At 32.7% G+C, this 13,946-nt stretch overlaps 1 protein-coding gene across 1 annotated transcript in view; it reads left to right on the top strand.

The window, feature by feature from the left end:
• Nucleotides 1-13,946, top strand: part of LOC117181212 — an 85,487-nt gene that overhangs the window by 45,998 nt on the left and 25,543 nt on the right. Inside the window, exon 8 of the mRNA XM_033373776.1 lies at nt 3,474-3,595. Within this exon, the coding sequence (XP_033229667.1) occupies nt 3,474-3,595 (122 nt within the window). The remainder of the gene's footprint in view (nt 1-3,473; nt 3,596-13,946) is intronic.

Genomic DNA, 13,946 nt, shown 5'->3' with positions numbered 1-13,946 from the left:
TTCGGGCATGGCCTGCTGTAGTCTTGATCTTAACTCTAGGGAATCAAAAAGTAAACAGGCAGGATCGCGTGAACCATTTACTTTTTTGAGATTACGGCCCTCATGCTGTTTATCACGCTTGACTGAGCACCGCCTCTCTTTCGGTCCCGTGCTCCCCGCATCACCCAAATGCAGTGGCCATCAGTTCTAGAAATATCGTGAATTCGAGATTTCTAATTCCAGGTTCCAGTATAAATGTTTAAACAATGTGTTGTTAATACAATTTATCAATTGAAAAACTGTTTCAACACTAAAATTTATTAACTTTTTAATTTTTTTATATTTTGTGCATAGATCATTTAAAATAAACATTGCAATTAAATACAGGTAAGCTTTGCATTTCAAATTTAGTATTATAATGATAGAATGTTTAAAAATAACTTTAAAATTGTAAACTATAAAGTGGACATTAGTGTGGTTCTTATTTATATTTGATGGAATTATTCTAGAATTTCTCTCGCCCCCCAGTTTTGTTCAAATGCCAAAAAAATTGCATTTAACATTTTTGCGGAATTGGGTAATCAGAGAAAAATCAACTAAGAATTTTGAGACACTCTTGTGGATCCCCAAAGAAACACCCATAAGTGATCAATTTGACATTTACGTAATATGACGGATTATTAACGCTTATTGGAAGTTTTTTTTCATAAATAACTATTAATCGGTAATTTAAGATTACAGAGTTATCCTTCAAATAATTTTCAATGTCTTAAATAATTTTAATTTCTTTAAAAATTTGTATTTTCAGGTCAGTCACGAAATAAACGTATTTTATACATATTTTTATTTAAACGTATTTATTTTACAATTATTTAAATAATTTCTTTCGTTTATTTCATTTTTTCAAAACATTCAATTGGTACGAGTTATTTCTTTTGCATATAATCAGTGAAATGAAATTAATTTTTCAATTTTGTTAATTTTTATCATTTTTCTTGTGCTTAAATGCTAACTGAATTAAGAGAACACATTAAAAAAATCTAGTTATTTTTAGTTAAAATGTCGACTAGTATATTTTTGGTTCAAACTTTATCTATTTTGTTTAAAATTCGACTATTTTGGTTTAAAAATTTAATTATTTTATTGAAAATTCAAATATTTTGTTAAACAGTCATCTTCTTGAGTCCAAAATCCAATTATTAGGTCAAAAGTTGAACTACTTTTTAAAAAAATCATTTATTTGGTTAAAGATTAATATTTTCATTTTTAGAAAATTAATCCACTTGGTTGAAAAATCATCTTTTGAGATCAATGGTAAACTCTTTCTTTTTTACAAAATTTATTTCTTTTGCTAAAGATTCATCATTTTAGTTGAAAATTCATTTTGTCGAAAAAGAAATATTTTATCGCACAACATTTTCGACAAATTTTAATAGTTTCAAGTAGCATTGATGAAAGAACCTAATAAGGCTTAGAAAATACGTTTATTTCGCGATGGAATTAAAAATTAGTTAAAGGATTACTGTGTATTTAAAAATTTCCTATTGATGACCATTAATGAAAAAAATCTTTTTTTAAGAATTAAGAAACCGTAATGTTACGTAAACTCCATATTTGTTATTTATGGTGGTTTCTTTAGGGAGTATTAGGAGGTTTCTCAAGAGTAAGCGTAAAGTAATTCAGCAAAATTTATGATTGATTCTTATTCTCTGACGAATTCTGAACAATATACTAAAATATGCAATTATTATTTGTAACATATCATTGCTTTTAAATATTAAATTCACATAAAGCTGACTTTTCTCCATGTTAAGTCAATGGGAAACTTTATGGTAGTTGCGCAACCCTTAAACATTAATTGATTTCGTTCAATTTTTAAAGGGGCTTTTTTAGAGCATTCGAATGAAACTAGTGGGGGGTGGGGGTGAGAGCAAAGAAATTCAGAAAATGAAAAATAAAGGCCACCCTAGTTGACATAGTTGAGAGTCGACGCCATAGTTGAATTTTCTCTATAAATCTTGAATAATGTTTGCGTTATTAAAGGATTTGAATTGACTCACGTGAAATACTGATTTTATGCGAGTTTAGAAGTGTAGAAAAAAATTAATATGTAAAGAAATATTCATTATCAAAGAATAAACCAAGGAGGACATAATTAAAGTTTACGCGAGTTACAAAATACGTTTACGTAATTTCTGAAGAATTTTGTTGATATAAATCCATCCAAAATCGATCGAAATTTTCAGGAATTTTTTGCCACATTCTTAAAAGGTAATTTAGGCTAAAATAACAGACAATTTAGCTTTTCATTCTTGAAATATACACAAAAAGCCACAGTGAAAAATTGAGACGAATTAAGCCAATCTAATGTTTAGAAAAATATGCACGATACTTGCAAATAAAATAATTATTAATAAAAATCACTTTCAGTCTGGCTTTTTCCTGTTATTCTTCTAGGTTAGGAAATTAATTCGAAGTAACCCACTTTTGAAGTTTATAAACAAACAAAAACAAACTCTAATGTTAGAAATTGTCTTCACTTCTAAGGTTATATTTAAAGTTGAGAATACGAAGGTAGATGTCGAAGAGGTTCCTAAAACGGTTCACGTAAATTTTTTTTAACGCCATACGTGTTATCGTGTAAAAATGTTCCGAATTTTATATACATGAAATTTACCAAGAAACTAAAATACTATATCCCCAAAATGAAGTTCTAGACGTAACGTGACCCACCTGATACACGGCCTTAACAGGATTTTTCTAATAGTAGATTTAGATCTTAAGTGTGCAAATATTGACAGCAGGGTTCTAGACCCAAACTCTTACGTGTTAAAAAACCAAACTGAAAAATCTGAAAAAATCTCAGAAGCGAGATCAGCCCAGGATATTCTCGAGAATATTCTCGTTCTCGAAAGAACATTCTCTCTTCGAGGAAATATCTACGCGAGCGAGAACTCTGAACGGGAACGGCGTGGCGCGGAACCGAAGTAAGGTAAGGTACCGAGAGAAGGAGGAGCAGTCAGCAGCATCAGCATCGGCATCGAGGTGGCGGAGAGGAATCGGTGAGAGGAGGTGGATCAGGATGAGGTGGAGGAAGAGGAGGAGAGAACGAAACACGAGAGATCGGCAGCACAGTTTCATGCTCAGCTCAACTCGGTTCAGCTCACTGCTCAGTCAGCAGCTCGGTTCCACTCGGTTCTACTCAGGCCCACTCAGGCCCCGTTTGCCCTGAGCTCAGTACTCACAACTCAGTTGCCTACTGGCAGCCTGTGCTCCTAGCCGCGCACCACGGGCCCAGGAGTTACGGGGTGAAGTTCGTCCAGTTAAACCGGTAACGGGCCTACGTACTCGGGGTCCGTATGTAGTCTCCTTGGAGTACGCAGTACAGTACGTAATACGCAGTTGATACGATCGGCTGGCTGGAGAACAGGACGCCAACTGAGTGCCAAATGATGCTTAATATGGAAGCACCGCAGTGATCAAGTTTAGTGAAGTCTTCAGCGACAGCGTTCTCCGTTTAAGGATACTATCGCCAAGGGTCCAGAGGAAGATCAGACGAAGGGAGAAATTGCGGCAGGTGTTGCTGCTGGAATAGGAGAACCGGACACCACAAGAGGTGAGTCCAACTTTTCCTTCCTCACAGCGGGAAGGACCACTTTGCTCGCTTATTACGTCCCAAGTGTGAGCCTGTCCGGCCCCTTGTTTTTCTCAAGTCGAGGCCCATCCTGAGATCGTTATCGCCTCACCGAGGTGATGCAAATCGTGAATCACGTGACTTTCGGACATTTCATGTACTAGCTCATTTTCTTGGGGATTGATAGGAAAGGAGTGAGAAAACAGGGAAGGCTATGTTGGCTAGTTTCTTACAAGAATCTTCATTTTAAAATCTAAACTCGCCTTAGGAGAGAAAACAATCATTGTTTGCTGCAATTATGTGCAACGTTATTCTTAGAAGGCAAATCAAGTCTCTCAATCATAAGGTCAAATTTTTCTCTAAAGAGGCAAAAAAATTGAAGTTTCAAACAAGTGAAGACTGCGATTTGGATTGAACTGTTGAAACTGATAGGTGACAAAAATGAGGAACAACGTTTTTCTGAGAAATGAAGTCTGTATTAGATACTTTATTTTTTTTAAACTATAAAACGTGGATCTTCATTTTAAAATAGAATAACTGTTTAAAATAAGTTAAAACTAGTGAAAAGAACCTTATTAAATTGTCTCTGCAGAAACAAGAGTGGGTTTACGCGTTGGCAACTTTCTTGCTTGAACGTACCTAAACGTTGATCTTTGTTTTAATACGGAATTCCTTTTCGAAATGAAGTAAAACTATTGAAGTTTAAAAGAGGTGAAGAGGGCGAATTTATTTTAGTGTTTTAAAATGGTCTGCGACAAGAATGAATTTTACCTTTTCATACAGAAAGATATTTTTTTAAAGATTTGATTTCGGTATTGAAATAATAAAACGCGAAGAAAAAACATCAGGTACAAAATGAATCCACCTTTACTTTAAAATGAGAAGATTTTTGAAATCAAGACGTTATTCTATCGCTATTTATAAAACGTTATATACCTGAAGCCATGTAAAGAAAATAGTGTACTACCGATAGTACCGAGTTTTACAAAAATTTTACAAAAGAAAACTTTACTAAATCAGAAATTTTAACGTATGATTGGAACATAAAATTTAATTTAATAAATAAATTGTAATAGTAGTTTGACATTTTACTGATTAATCAGTGATTTTATACTTATTCACTAATAAATTCAGTAAAACTAAAGTAACACATGTGACGCATAACATGCAAGTTTTATAGTAAAGCGTTGTTAATATTATTTTAATGAAGTAGCAAAAATGATTTTGTATGCATTATAAGTTCTTTGTGTAATTATTTAATTAAATCTTATAAAATATTATTTGATTACGACTGTTAAATTGACGCGATGCAGGGAACAGAAAATTGAGAAAAAATGTTGGTATACCAAGTAAAAATAAAAGAAATTCCACCTCTTAGAAAGAATCTCTGAAATAGCTATATAGTATTTTTTGTTCAAAGTAAACAATGTTGTGAAAAGTAAGAGTTTAAGTGTATATATTTTTAAAAAAATTAGGAATCATTTTAAATAACTCTATAGTCTTCAAATACTACCTAAGGAATTAAAAATAGAAAGTCATTTTTATTTAAAAGAATTATAATGAATAAGCAATTATAATACAAAGCATTTAGGTGAACAATTTTGAAGTGAAATCCATGAAAATTCAACAATTCAAAGTAGAAAATGATTTGATCGATACATTTAATAATTTCAGATCTTCATTCAATAATTTGTTATGGAAATGTTTGTGATACACATCAATAAAAATAAAAATCATTTGAAATATATCAAACTCTCGAACGTTAAGCTACCAAGATTAAATATTTTTAAAACAGATTTTAAGAAGCATAATTTCTTATAATCTTTTTTGAAAATCTAAAAAACAGCCACATTAAGTCCAGGACTAGGTTTCCAATTCAGAATTGATGTGGTCTCTTAGTCACCTATAAGAAGTTAAATTGTTGTGAAATTTTAATACCCTGAATCTGAAATAATTATAAGAGGCATGAATTCAATATTTAAAGATTTACAACTAAAAGCATATTTTAGAGAAACCTGGCAATTTGATGACAAAAATCAGTTTCAATTGTTTTCAATAAAAGATTTCGCACTTTTACATTATACATAGCGAACGCCGAACATGTATATTGTATGATTTGGATTTAAAAATCGCATTTTTTTATAAGCTTTATGTTTGAAAAAGTTGAATTAATATTTCTAATTAGAAAGAGTATAGTATATATTGAAATTTTAAATAGTCTTACGATTCCAGTTTAACAATAATATTTAAATATTTCTAAACGCTTAACCCAGGCGGAAATATTATATATAGTTTATACATAGTGTGAAGTATTATATATAATATTCATTCGCTTTATACATTTCTTGTATAAGGCAAATGAATATAATATTTAAATCTTCACACTATATATGAACTATATATAATTTTTCCGCCTGGGATCGCTTATAATAGTTCAATTTTAAAACTTTTGGAGATCGGATTGTTCAATTTTAAATATTGAATTTTGACATAAGCATTTAAATCGTGAATTTTTTCAAATAAAAATTATTAAGCTCATCCATACTCTTTTATTTTACATTTTGCTTTATCCTAATATATACTGCCAGATTAGTGTGTTGTGGGAACAAAAAACAAGTTTGTTGTTTTAAAACTTTTTTTGGTTGTTCTAACAAAAATTTGAACACGATCACTTTTGAAAAAATTAATCTATTAGATTGGCCTTTGGTACACTCGTTTAGTATCCTAAACTAAAGGTCAAGTTCGTTAGCCTGCCATTTTGGATAAAAATTCAAAAAGTGGGCACATTTTGAATATTTTTGAGACCACTTTTTCAAAAATTCAAAAATTCTCTGTACGGTTATTCGTAGTATTCAAAAATTCAAACAATTAATTTTAATGACATTTTTTATAATATCAAAAATTACCAGAGTTACAGCATTTACAAAATTCCAAAAAACACACAAAAATGAACATTTTAGGCCAATTAACGCACGATATGAAAACAAGTCAAGAAAAGAAAAATGTTACTTTTTGAATGCCCCACAAGATTATCATAACAATTTTTTGAATTTTGTTGAAAAATCAAAATTTCACTTTTTGAGAGCATACAAAATTATGAAAAATCCAAAAATTACATTTTTCTGCAAAACTATGCAAAATAAGGTAAAAGATGAAGAGACAAAAATTGTGTATTTGAAAAAGATCTCCTTTTTTCAACCACTTTTTGATAGGATGCATATTTTTGGCTCTAATCATGAAAAACATGATTAACAGTAAAAAACAAAAAAATCTGCCCGTTTCGTGGGCATATTCTGATCACAACTTTTGTCATTTCAATTCTTTTTCGTCTAGTGTGTGGGGTTTCAAAAAATTTAATTAATAATTTGTTATTTTTTCATGATAATACATTCTCATCAGAGAAGGTATTAGATTTGTGTGAAATTTGACCCCCTTGCCAGTTTTTGTCAAAAATTCACGTTTTGAGACCCCTTGAATCCGAAAAACATGTTTTTACGAATGTGTCTGTCTTTATGTCTGTCTGTCCACGAGCACGATAACTTTTGAATAAAATAATCTATCAGATTGGCCTTTGATACACTCTTCACTCTTTTAGTGTCCTAAGCTAAATGCCAAGTTCGTTGGTCAGCCATTTTGGATAAAAATGCTAAAAGTGAGCGTATTTCGAAAGTTTTTGAGGCCACATTTTTTCATGATTCAAAAATTCTCTGTACACTTGTTCATAGTACTTAAAAAGTAAAATGTAAATTTTCCAAAACCCTGCAAGGTTACCATAACAACTTTTTTGAATTTTTTCGAAAAATTGATCATTCAAATTTTGATCAAACAAAAAGTAATAAAAAATTGTATTTTGTTGTCAAACTATGCAAGGCAGGAAAAAAATTATAAGACAAACATTATGCACCCTAAAAATATCTACAAATTTGTTATGAATCGCTTTTTTATAGGACATGTAGTTTTTGTTTTATTTATAAAAAAAACAGTGAAAATACAAAACTTAAATTTTTCGACACATGTCACAAGCTAAGAAATAATAAATAGATAACATTTTTTTACCGAAAGTAGAGAACAACAATTTTTATTAATGTTTTTTTTATATGATTAGTAGTTTCTATTTTAATCGTGAATAAGAACATTAAAAATAAAAAAAATACATTTTTGTTAAAATGACACAAGGTATAAGAGAAAGGTTGTTTAACCCAACAAAATCTAAAATTTTTTTGAAATAATTTCCTGATAAGACGCGTGTTTTTCGTTGTCATTGTAAAATATAACATTATAAATAATCAAATTGACTGTTTGGAGAAACGGCACAAGACAAATTAAAACATTCATAAGGGCGTATGTTCCAAAACGTAGCTACAAGATTCTCTTCACCTATTTTTTTCATATGACAAACCGTTTTTTTTAACTTTTAGCGCCCCAAATTTACCATTTTTTTAGTCTTCAAAAAGGCTATTTTCTCATTTATATTTTCAAATTCAAAACATGAAAAATAAAAAAAAAAAAACATTATGATTCAAAGTATTTAAAGACCGCTTTCTGAATCAAGGAATTTGATATGCAACCATTCTTTAAAAAAATTAAAAACGTAGAAGCTTAATAGTTTTATGAAAATAAATCAGTTCTGCATTTTGTACAATCATAATTCAATAAATTCAAAAATGAGTTTGAAGTTAATTAGGGAAAAATTAAAGAAACTTCAAAAGAATTTGATCAAATGCCTCCAAATTTAGGGTGAGTTTTGAAGACTTCAAAATGAATTGCAAAAAATATTTTCAAATTTTTTTAAACGGGACAATGAAATTTCGTTTGTTATAATACCAATGCAAGTTACGAATTATAATAATATACATTTATGGGAATGATATAAAATTTCAGGGATAAACTCGAGTGCGAAGCACGAGATACGTGATGAGAATGTGTTCGTTATAGCCGAAGGAGCTTTAACAAAAGAGAATTTACTATCATTAAATTACTGTTGTCGATAATTTTACCTTTAGTTTTAAATAGTCTGTGCAGAAAAGTCAAGCACGTAGCGCGAGGTAAATACATTATCGAGCGCGAAGCGCGAGATAAATATAATGTCGAGCGCGAAGCGCAATAACCAACAGTCGCGCGCCCCAGGCGCGCTCAAACTTGAGAGCGTGTTTTTTTTGTTTCAAGAAAACACACTAAATCTGAAAGTATCAATTTCATTTGCAACAGAATGTTCCGATAAAATATTGAAGTCTTTTTGTATGTATTGATACAGATAATCGTACTAATTAAATACCGCTGCAACAAAAACGATTCCTCCGCATTTTAATTACCCATTATTTTCTCATTATAATATTACTCAATTTTAATAGTAAATGGTTCGGTTTCAAAAGATAAGGTTGAAGTAAGTCGAGTTTGGACATTTTGAAACGTTTCAATTTAAAGTCAGTTCGGTTTAGGAGGTCCATGATTTCAAATAGTTCTGAATTTCTCTTACAATAGATCATTTTTGTCAGTCATTCTTACTTTTCAGATTATTTTTTCTCTACTCTGAGTATATTTTGCTTGCACCTTGGTAAGGCGGATGCAGACGCTCTTGGGTTTGAAGAGGGATCTTTCTGATTCTTCATTATGGTATCATGACATATACGGAGGAAAGTAGCATTGTCATGGTCTATCAGCTTGAGCACGCGCTCGAACCGCAGAAGGAAGATAACGGTTTGCTGGGTGATCTTATAGGTGAAAAAGGCAGAGATTCGTGGAGATAAAAATATGAGACAAAATAAGCCAAAAACTGAATAAGATTTCTTCAAGATTTTCTGAGATCGTTGTATGAGAAATTGAGAGGCTGTAGTTGGTTCGGAGGTCGATTTGACGTCGTAATCGCGAAGGCAGGCGAAGGTAGAGAGCGAACTATGTCGCGCAAAAAGCGCAATCTTAATTTTATTTCTGACGCTGCTGATGTATCGCTGCAAAAAGGGCTTCGATCGTCATAAATTATAGTCGCGATTCCACTTCGCGCTCCTGGAACAGGACGGGATTTAGATATCGGATGGAGGCAGTGTTATTATCTTCTGGAATCTGGAAGACTTAATCCTTAATGATAGTTTCAGATAATGAAGGTGTCTTTTAAAGAAAGGTCATCACTGAACCGGGAAAATGGGAAATGACCGACAATTTTTGAGAGGGTGCAAAGCTTTTTTAATTAACATAGTAGCGGAATACTGTGGCACTTTCTTATTTTATAATTATACTCCATCACCGATATGTTTTAGCCGCTGACCTTATTATGATTTTTCTAGAAATATCAACAATTTCATTCAAGATTCCTTTCGAAAATAGCCAGTTAGTACGAAATGAATGTCATTAAACACGAAATCTTACTTTCTGATTTCGTGGAAACAACTAATTTTATTCAAAATTTGTGGAGGTCAATGTGCACCACCACAACATATAACTTTCACCGAATATTGAATTTAAAAACAGTTACTTCATATTTCCTCGGGAAATCTGAAAATTTTAAATTAAAATTAAAGTTTTTCTTTAAATATTTATTTAATGCGATTCTTATTTAATTTAAAAGGAAAATACTTCATACCAAGTTGAATATAAACTACTATAAACTGTTTTTTGAATACCTTTATTTTTACAATTTAATTTCAGAATTATATTATAAGGTAAATATTCTCTTATCAACGCCATTTGAATTTAAACGATTTTAAATCAAAGCCTCTAAGATCCTACTGTTTTATCTGAAGTTAGATGCCTTAATAGTGGAAGTGAGATACTAAAAACAAAGAATCGTAGCCTTAATGGCAACTCAAAACTTGCAGATCCTTCCACATCCTCAGACATTTTCCCACCCCTGATCCTCTCATTCCCCCTCGTTTTCTCCTTTTGTCTCAAGACTGAGAATTTTTATGTCGAGAAAACAGCGCAGCCGAAACGAGTTTTTGGTCGCTGGAACGATCGATACATTGGAGCTTGACCGACGAGACCACCACGGTTATTGTTGGATCCTGAAATTCGATATGGCCCAGGGGCGTTCGCATTTTCGTGTACATACTGATATAATATACTTTTGAAACCCGCGTCTATGGGTCAACATGGCATTTGGAGTCACTCCTGTGGTGATTTTTCCGGACGGCGGAATACCGGTGTCCCTTGACGGCAATTAATAAGCGGCCCGGGCTCGATGAGAAGAGCGCGAGGAAAAAAAAGAAGGCCCGAAAAAGGCGGAGGTAGAAGTCTACGAGTAGGCGGGAAGAGGGAGGAAAAAAAGGGTTTGCCAACAGCACCGAAGGATGCCCCGAAAACACGCTGGACGTGTGGCGCCATCTCGGCTCCTTTTTTTTCCTCTCCTACCCTTTCGGCGTCGCGCTGCTTTTGTTTCTTCGCCCATACTAATTCTTCGCGAGGGGGACCAGCGCCGAATAAGAGGGTGGGGAGCGCGCCACGCCGGCCCCAGCCGAAGGCCCAAAGCAACCAGTACTACGTACAAACACCGGACTGTCCTGTACATGGGGCATTTCATGTCAAATGTCCCAATTCGAAGATTAAAATTTTTCAAAAAGGGCACAAACTTGGAGAAAATGGTATTCTGCTTGGTGGTATTTGACTTTTGGGCTATGTCTGGACAATGCCTAGGCATGTTTTTCTTAATTCATGTAAATATGGTTTTTTGTTCTTTTTTATTCGATAAATTATAGACTGCTGACAATTAGCAACCTGATGAATTCCTATCTCGTTGAAGTAACGTTATGCACTTAAAATTAATAAAAATCAACGTGGATACTTACGGAATAAAAAATGAATTTATTACGGCCAATATGATTGTTATAACCAACATTTTTTTTTAATAACATTTAGAACATTTACGAAAAATTTTTCTACAAAGAGAAATTATGTTTTGGCCCAGATTCACTAGAATCAATGTACTGTAAACTGAGGCTAAGCAGCGCATGTGGGGAAAAGAGGCGCAACCTTGATTCTGCATTTCTCAATGTGATATTTGCTACTTTTCCGTAAAAAATCTAGGGGCTTGTAATCAAATATTGTAAAACTTCAATTGCGAAACCTAGAAGAAGCACTATCGCGTTTCATATAGAATTAAGGGCGTGCTGCTTTCCGCAAAATACGCACCGCTTACTCCCAGTTTACGGCAAATGATAGTCAAGCATTAAAATTTGATACAAATTAATCATTACTATTATTTTTATTATTATTAAACAAGTTATTTTTTAACTTTTTGCCTCGGTTTCCAAACGCTTCTCCTGTCATTCAAGTTTTTAGATTCGAGCATCAAAATTAAATTGCGAAGTGGAACTATTAAAATTTGAGAAGTTTTTAATTAATAGTGAAAAAATTGAAAATTTATTCGTTTTTGGAAATTTAAGTGTACTTTATTCTATAATAATTTTTTTTTAATTTAGTTATAAGACATCCCAATTAGGTTGTCTTTGAAGCTGAGAAATTATGCAATATAAACTGTTATCGATTTCACTTTGAAATTAAAAATGGTAAAATTTGAATAGTATTAATCCACTGACAGTATTAGGGGAGACTAACCTGCAGTAGATAAGGACCTACTGAATATAATGAACTTACAGTAAATAAGCATTAGTTTAATATACTAAAGTATGGTAAGGGGGGCAGCGCCAACCGGTGGGGCAAAGGTGACTTTTCTTATATCATCGCTATTATTTACCAATTTTAGTTCTACTTTGCATTACATAAATCTATCTTATTATCGAGATGGTGTTACCTACTAAAAGCTTCAAACTTGACGCTGTGAAAGAAAAATTATACAGAAAACAGTCTTTACCACGAAAGAATGGAAGATTCGTTGACAAAAACATAAAGTTTTCAACGTTAATGACAATACTTACAGTATAAAAAATTGATATTTTGACAGATGAAACAATATCATACAATCAAGTCCAAAATATATTAAATCTCATAAATAATTGAGGCCTGGCCATGGGGACAGGACCGACGAAAATAATAGTGTCACAAGTTTCGTCGATAAATGATCGGCAATGTAGAGAAGCCACTTATCTTTTGGGCTACAATCTACATCATGGACAGGGGAAAAAGGGACTAGGCATGTCTGCAATAAGGGGGACGGTCCGCCACCTTTTGATGTCCCGCGACAAACATGGCAGCGCCCATATGTTTATATTTTCATGCAGTTTGTCGGCAAAAATGCTCGCACGCATAATCAAATGGCACATCGTAAGATGGCGGCTCTCCCGACTCATGGAATTCTCGCTCCTCCCGTGGATTCAACTCCGCTCGCCAAGTTAGGATGGCATGCCAAGTCCCGTGTTTCCTATGTCCATGATTGAATAATATTATTCCTAATCCGGTCGGTATGCAGGTTTCTTGTATTGGTAAGAAAGAAACATTGCGTGATGTTCGTTTCTATAGTAGAATGTCAACGAATAAGAGGTTATATTACAGCTATCTTTATTTTTATTCAAAATAACTTATTCTTCTTGTTGGATATGTTTAAAGTTAATGATTCCAGTACATGAAATACCACAGAAACAAACCATCATAGTTTCCTATCTTTAAATCTGTTGATTTTCATAAAAAGCTGCGGTCGGCTTTGCCTTCCGGTGAGGGACAAAGCCGACGAAATACAGCTTGTTAGAAGTAATTAAATTACTAAATCATTGTTTTCTTCATGTAATGTATACTTATAGAAATATGATATGCAGTAATGTAGAACTCGAAATGAGAAAAAATGGATCAATTCCACATCTTCGTAACTTTGAAAAAATCATTGACTGTTCATTAGGCGGCGCTGCCCCCCCCCTCACCCTGCGTTAAATAATTAATTTAATTTAAGTAAAAGTTAAGGCACAATATTTAATTAATGATTACACTAGAACCTGGATTTCCATAAACTTGATTTGTGCGTTCTTAGAAATGTCCTACGCAATTTCATGATGAGGGGAAACGCGCGATCGAAAGGAGGCGATGCTCAGTCAATCGTAAGGCTTTGACTGTTTATGTTCGAAGTCCAGGTTCCAGTGTGTTTAATACAGGTTCAGCATCTATACTGAAGCGTGGTGTCCCCTAGAATTTTTAACGATTTCAATTTCCAAATAGCTGGGTTAATTACAATAAAATATTTTTGAGGAGGAACATTAAAAATAGTCTATACTATTTTCAACGTTTCCATGTAAAATAATTTATTTTGAAGGCTTTCAATTCATCTTAATATCTAACTCTTTAAATTTACATTATAAGATTTTGGAAGCCTTTAAAGTTAAAATTGATCGACTATTATAGAAGGGTTTGAATTTAGGATTGTACGATTTCAAAACATTTACAGATATAAACAATA

This window comes from Belonocnema kinseyi, chromosome 10 (assembly GCF_010883055.1).
Source record: "Belonocnema kinseyi isolate 2016_QV_RU_SX_M_011 chromosome 10, B_treatae_v1, whole genome shotgun sequence".
Lineage (NCBI taxonomy): Eukaryota > Metazoa > Arthropoda > Insecta > Hymenoptera > Cynipidae > Belonocnema > Belonocnema kinseyi.
This window is presented reverse-complemented; position numbering and strand designations above follow the sequence as displayed.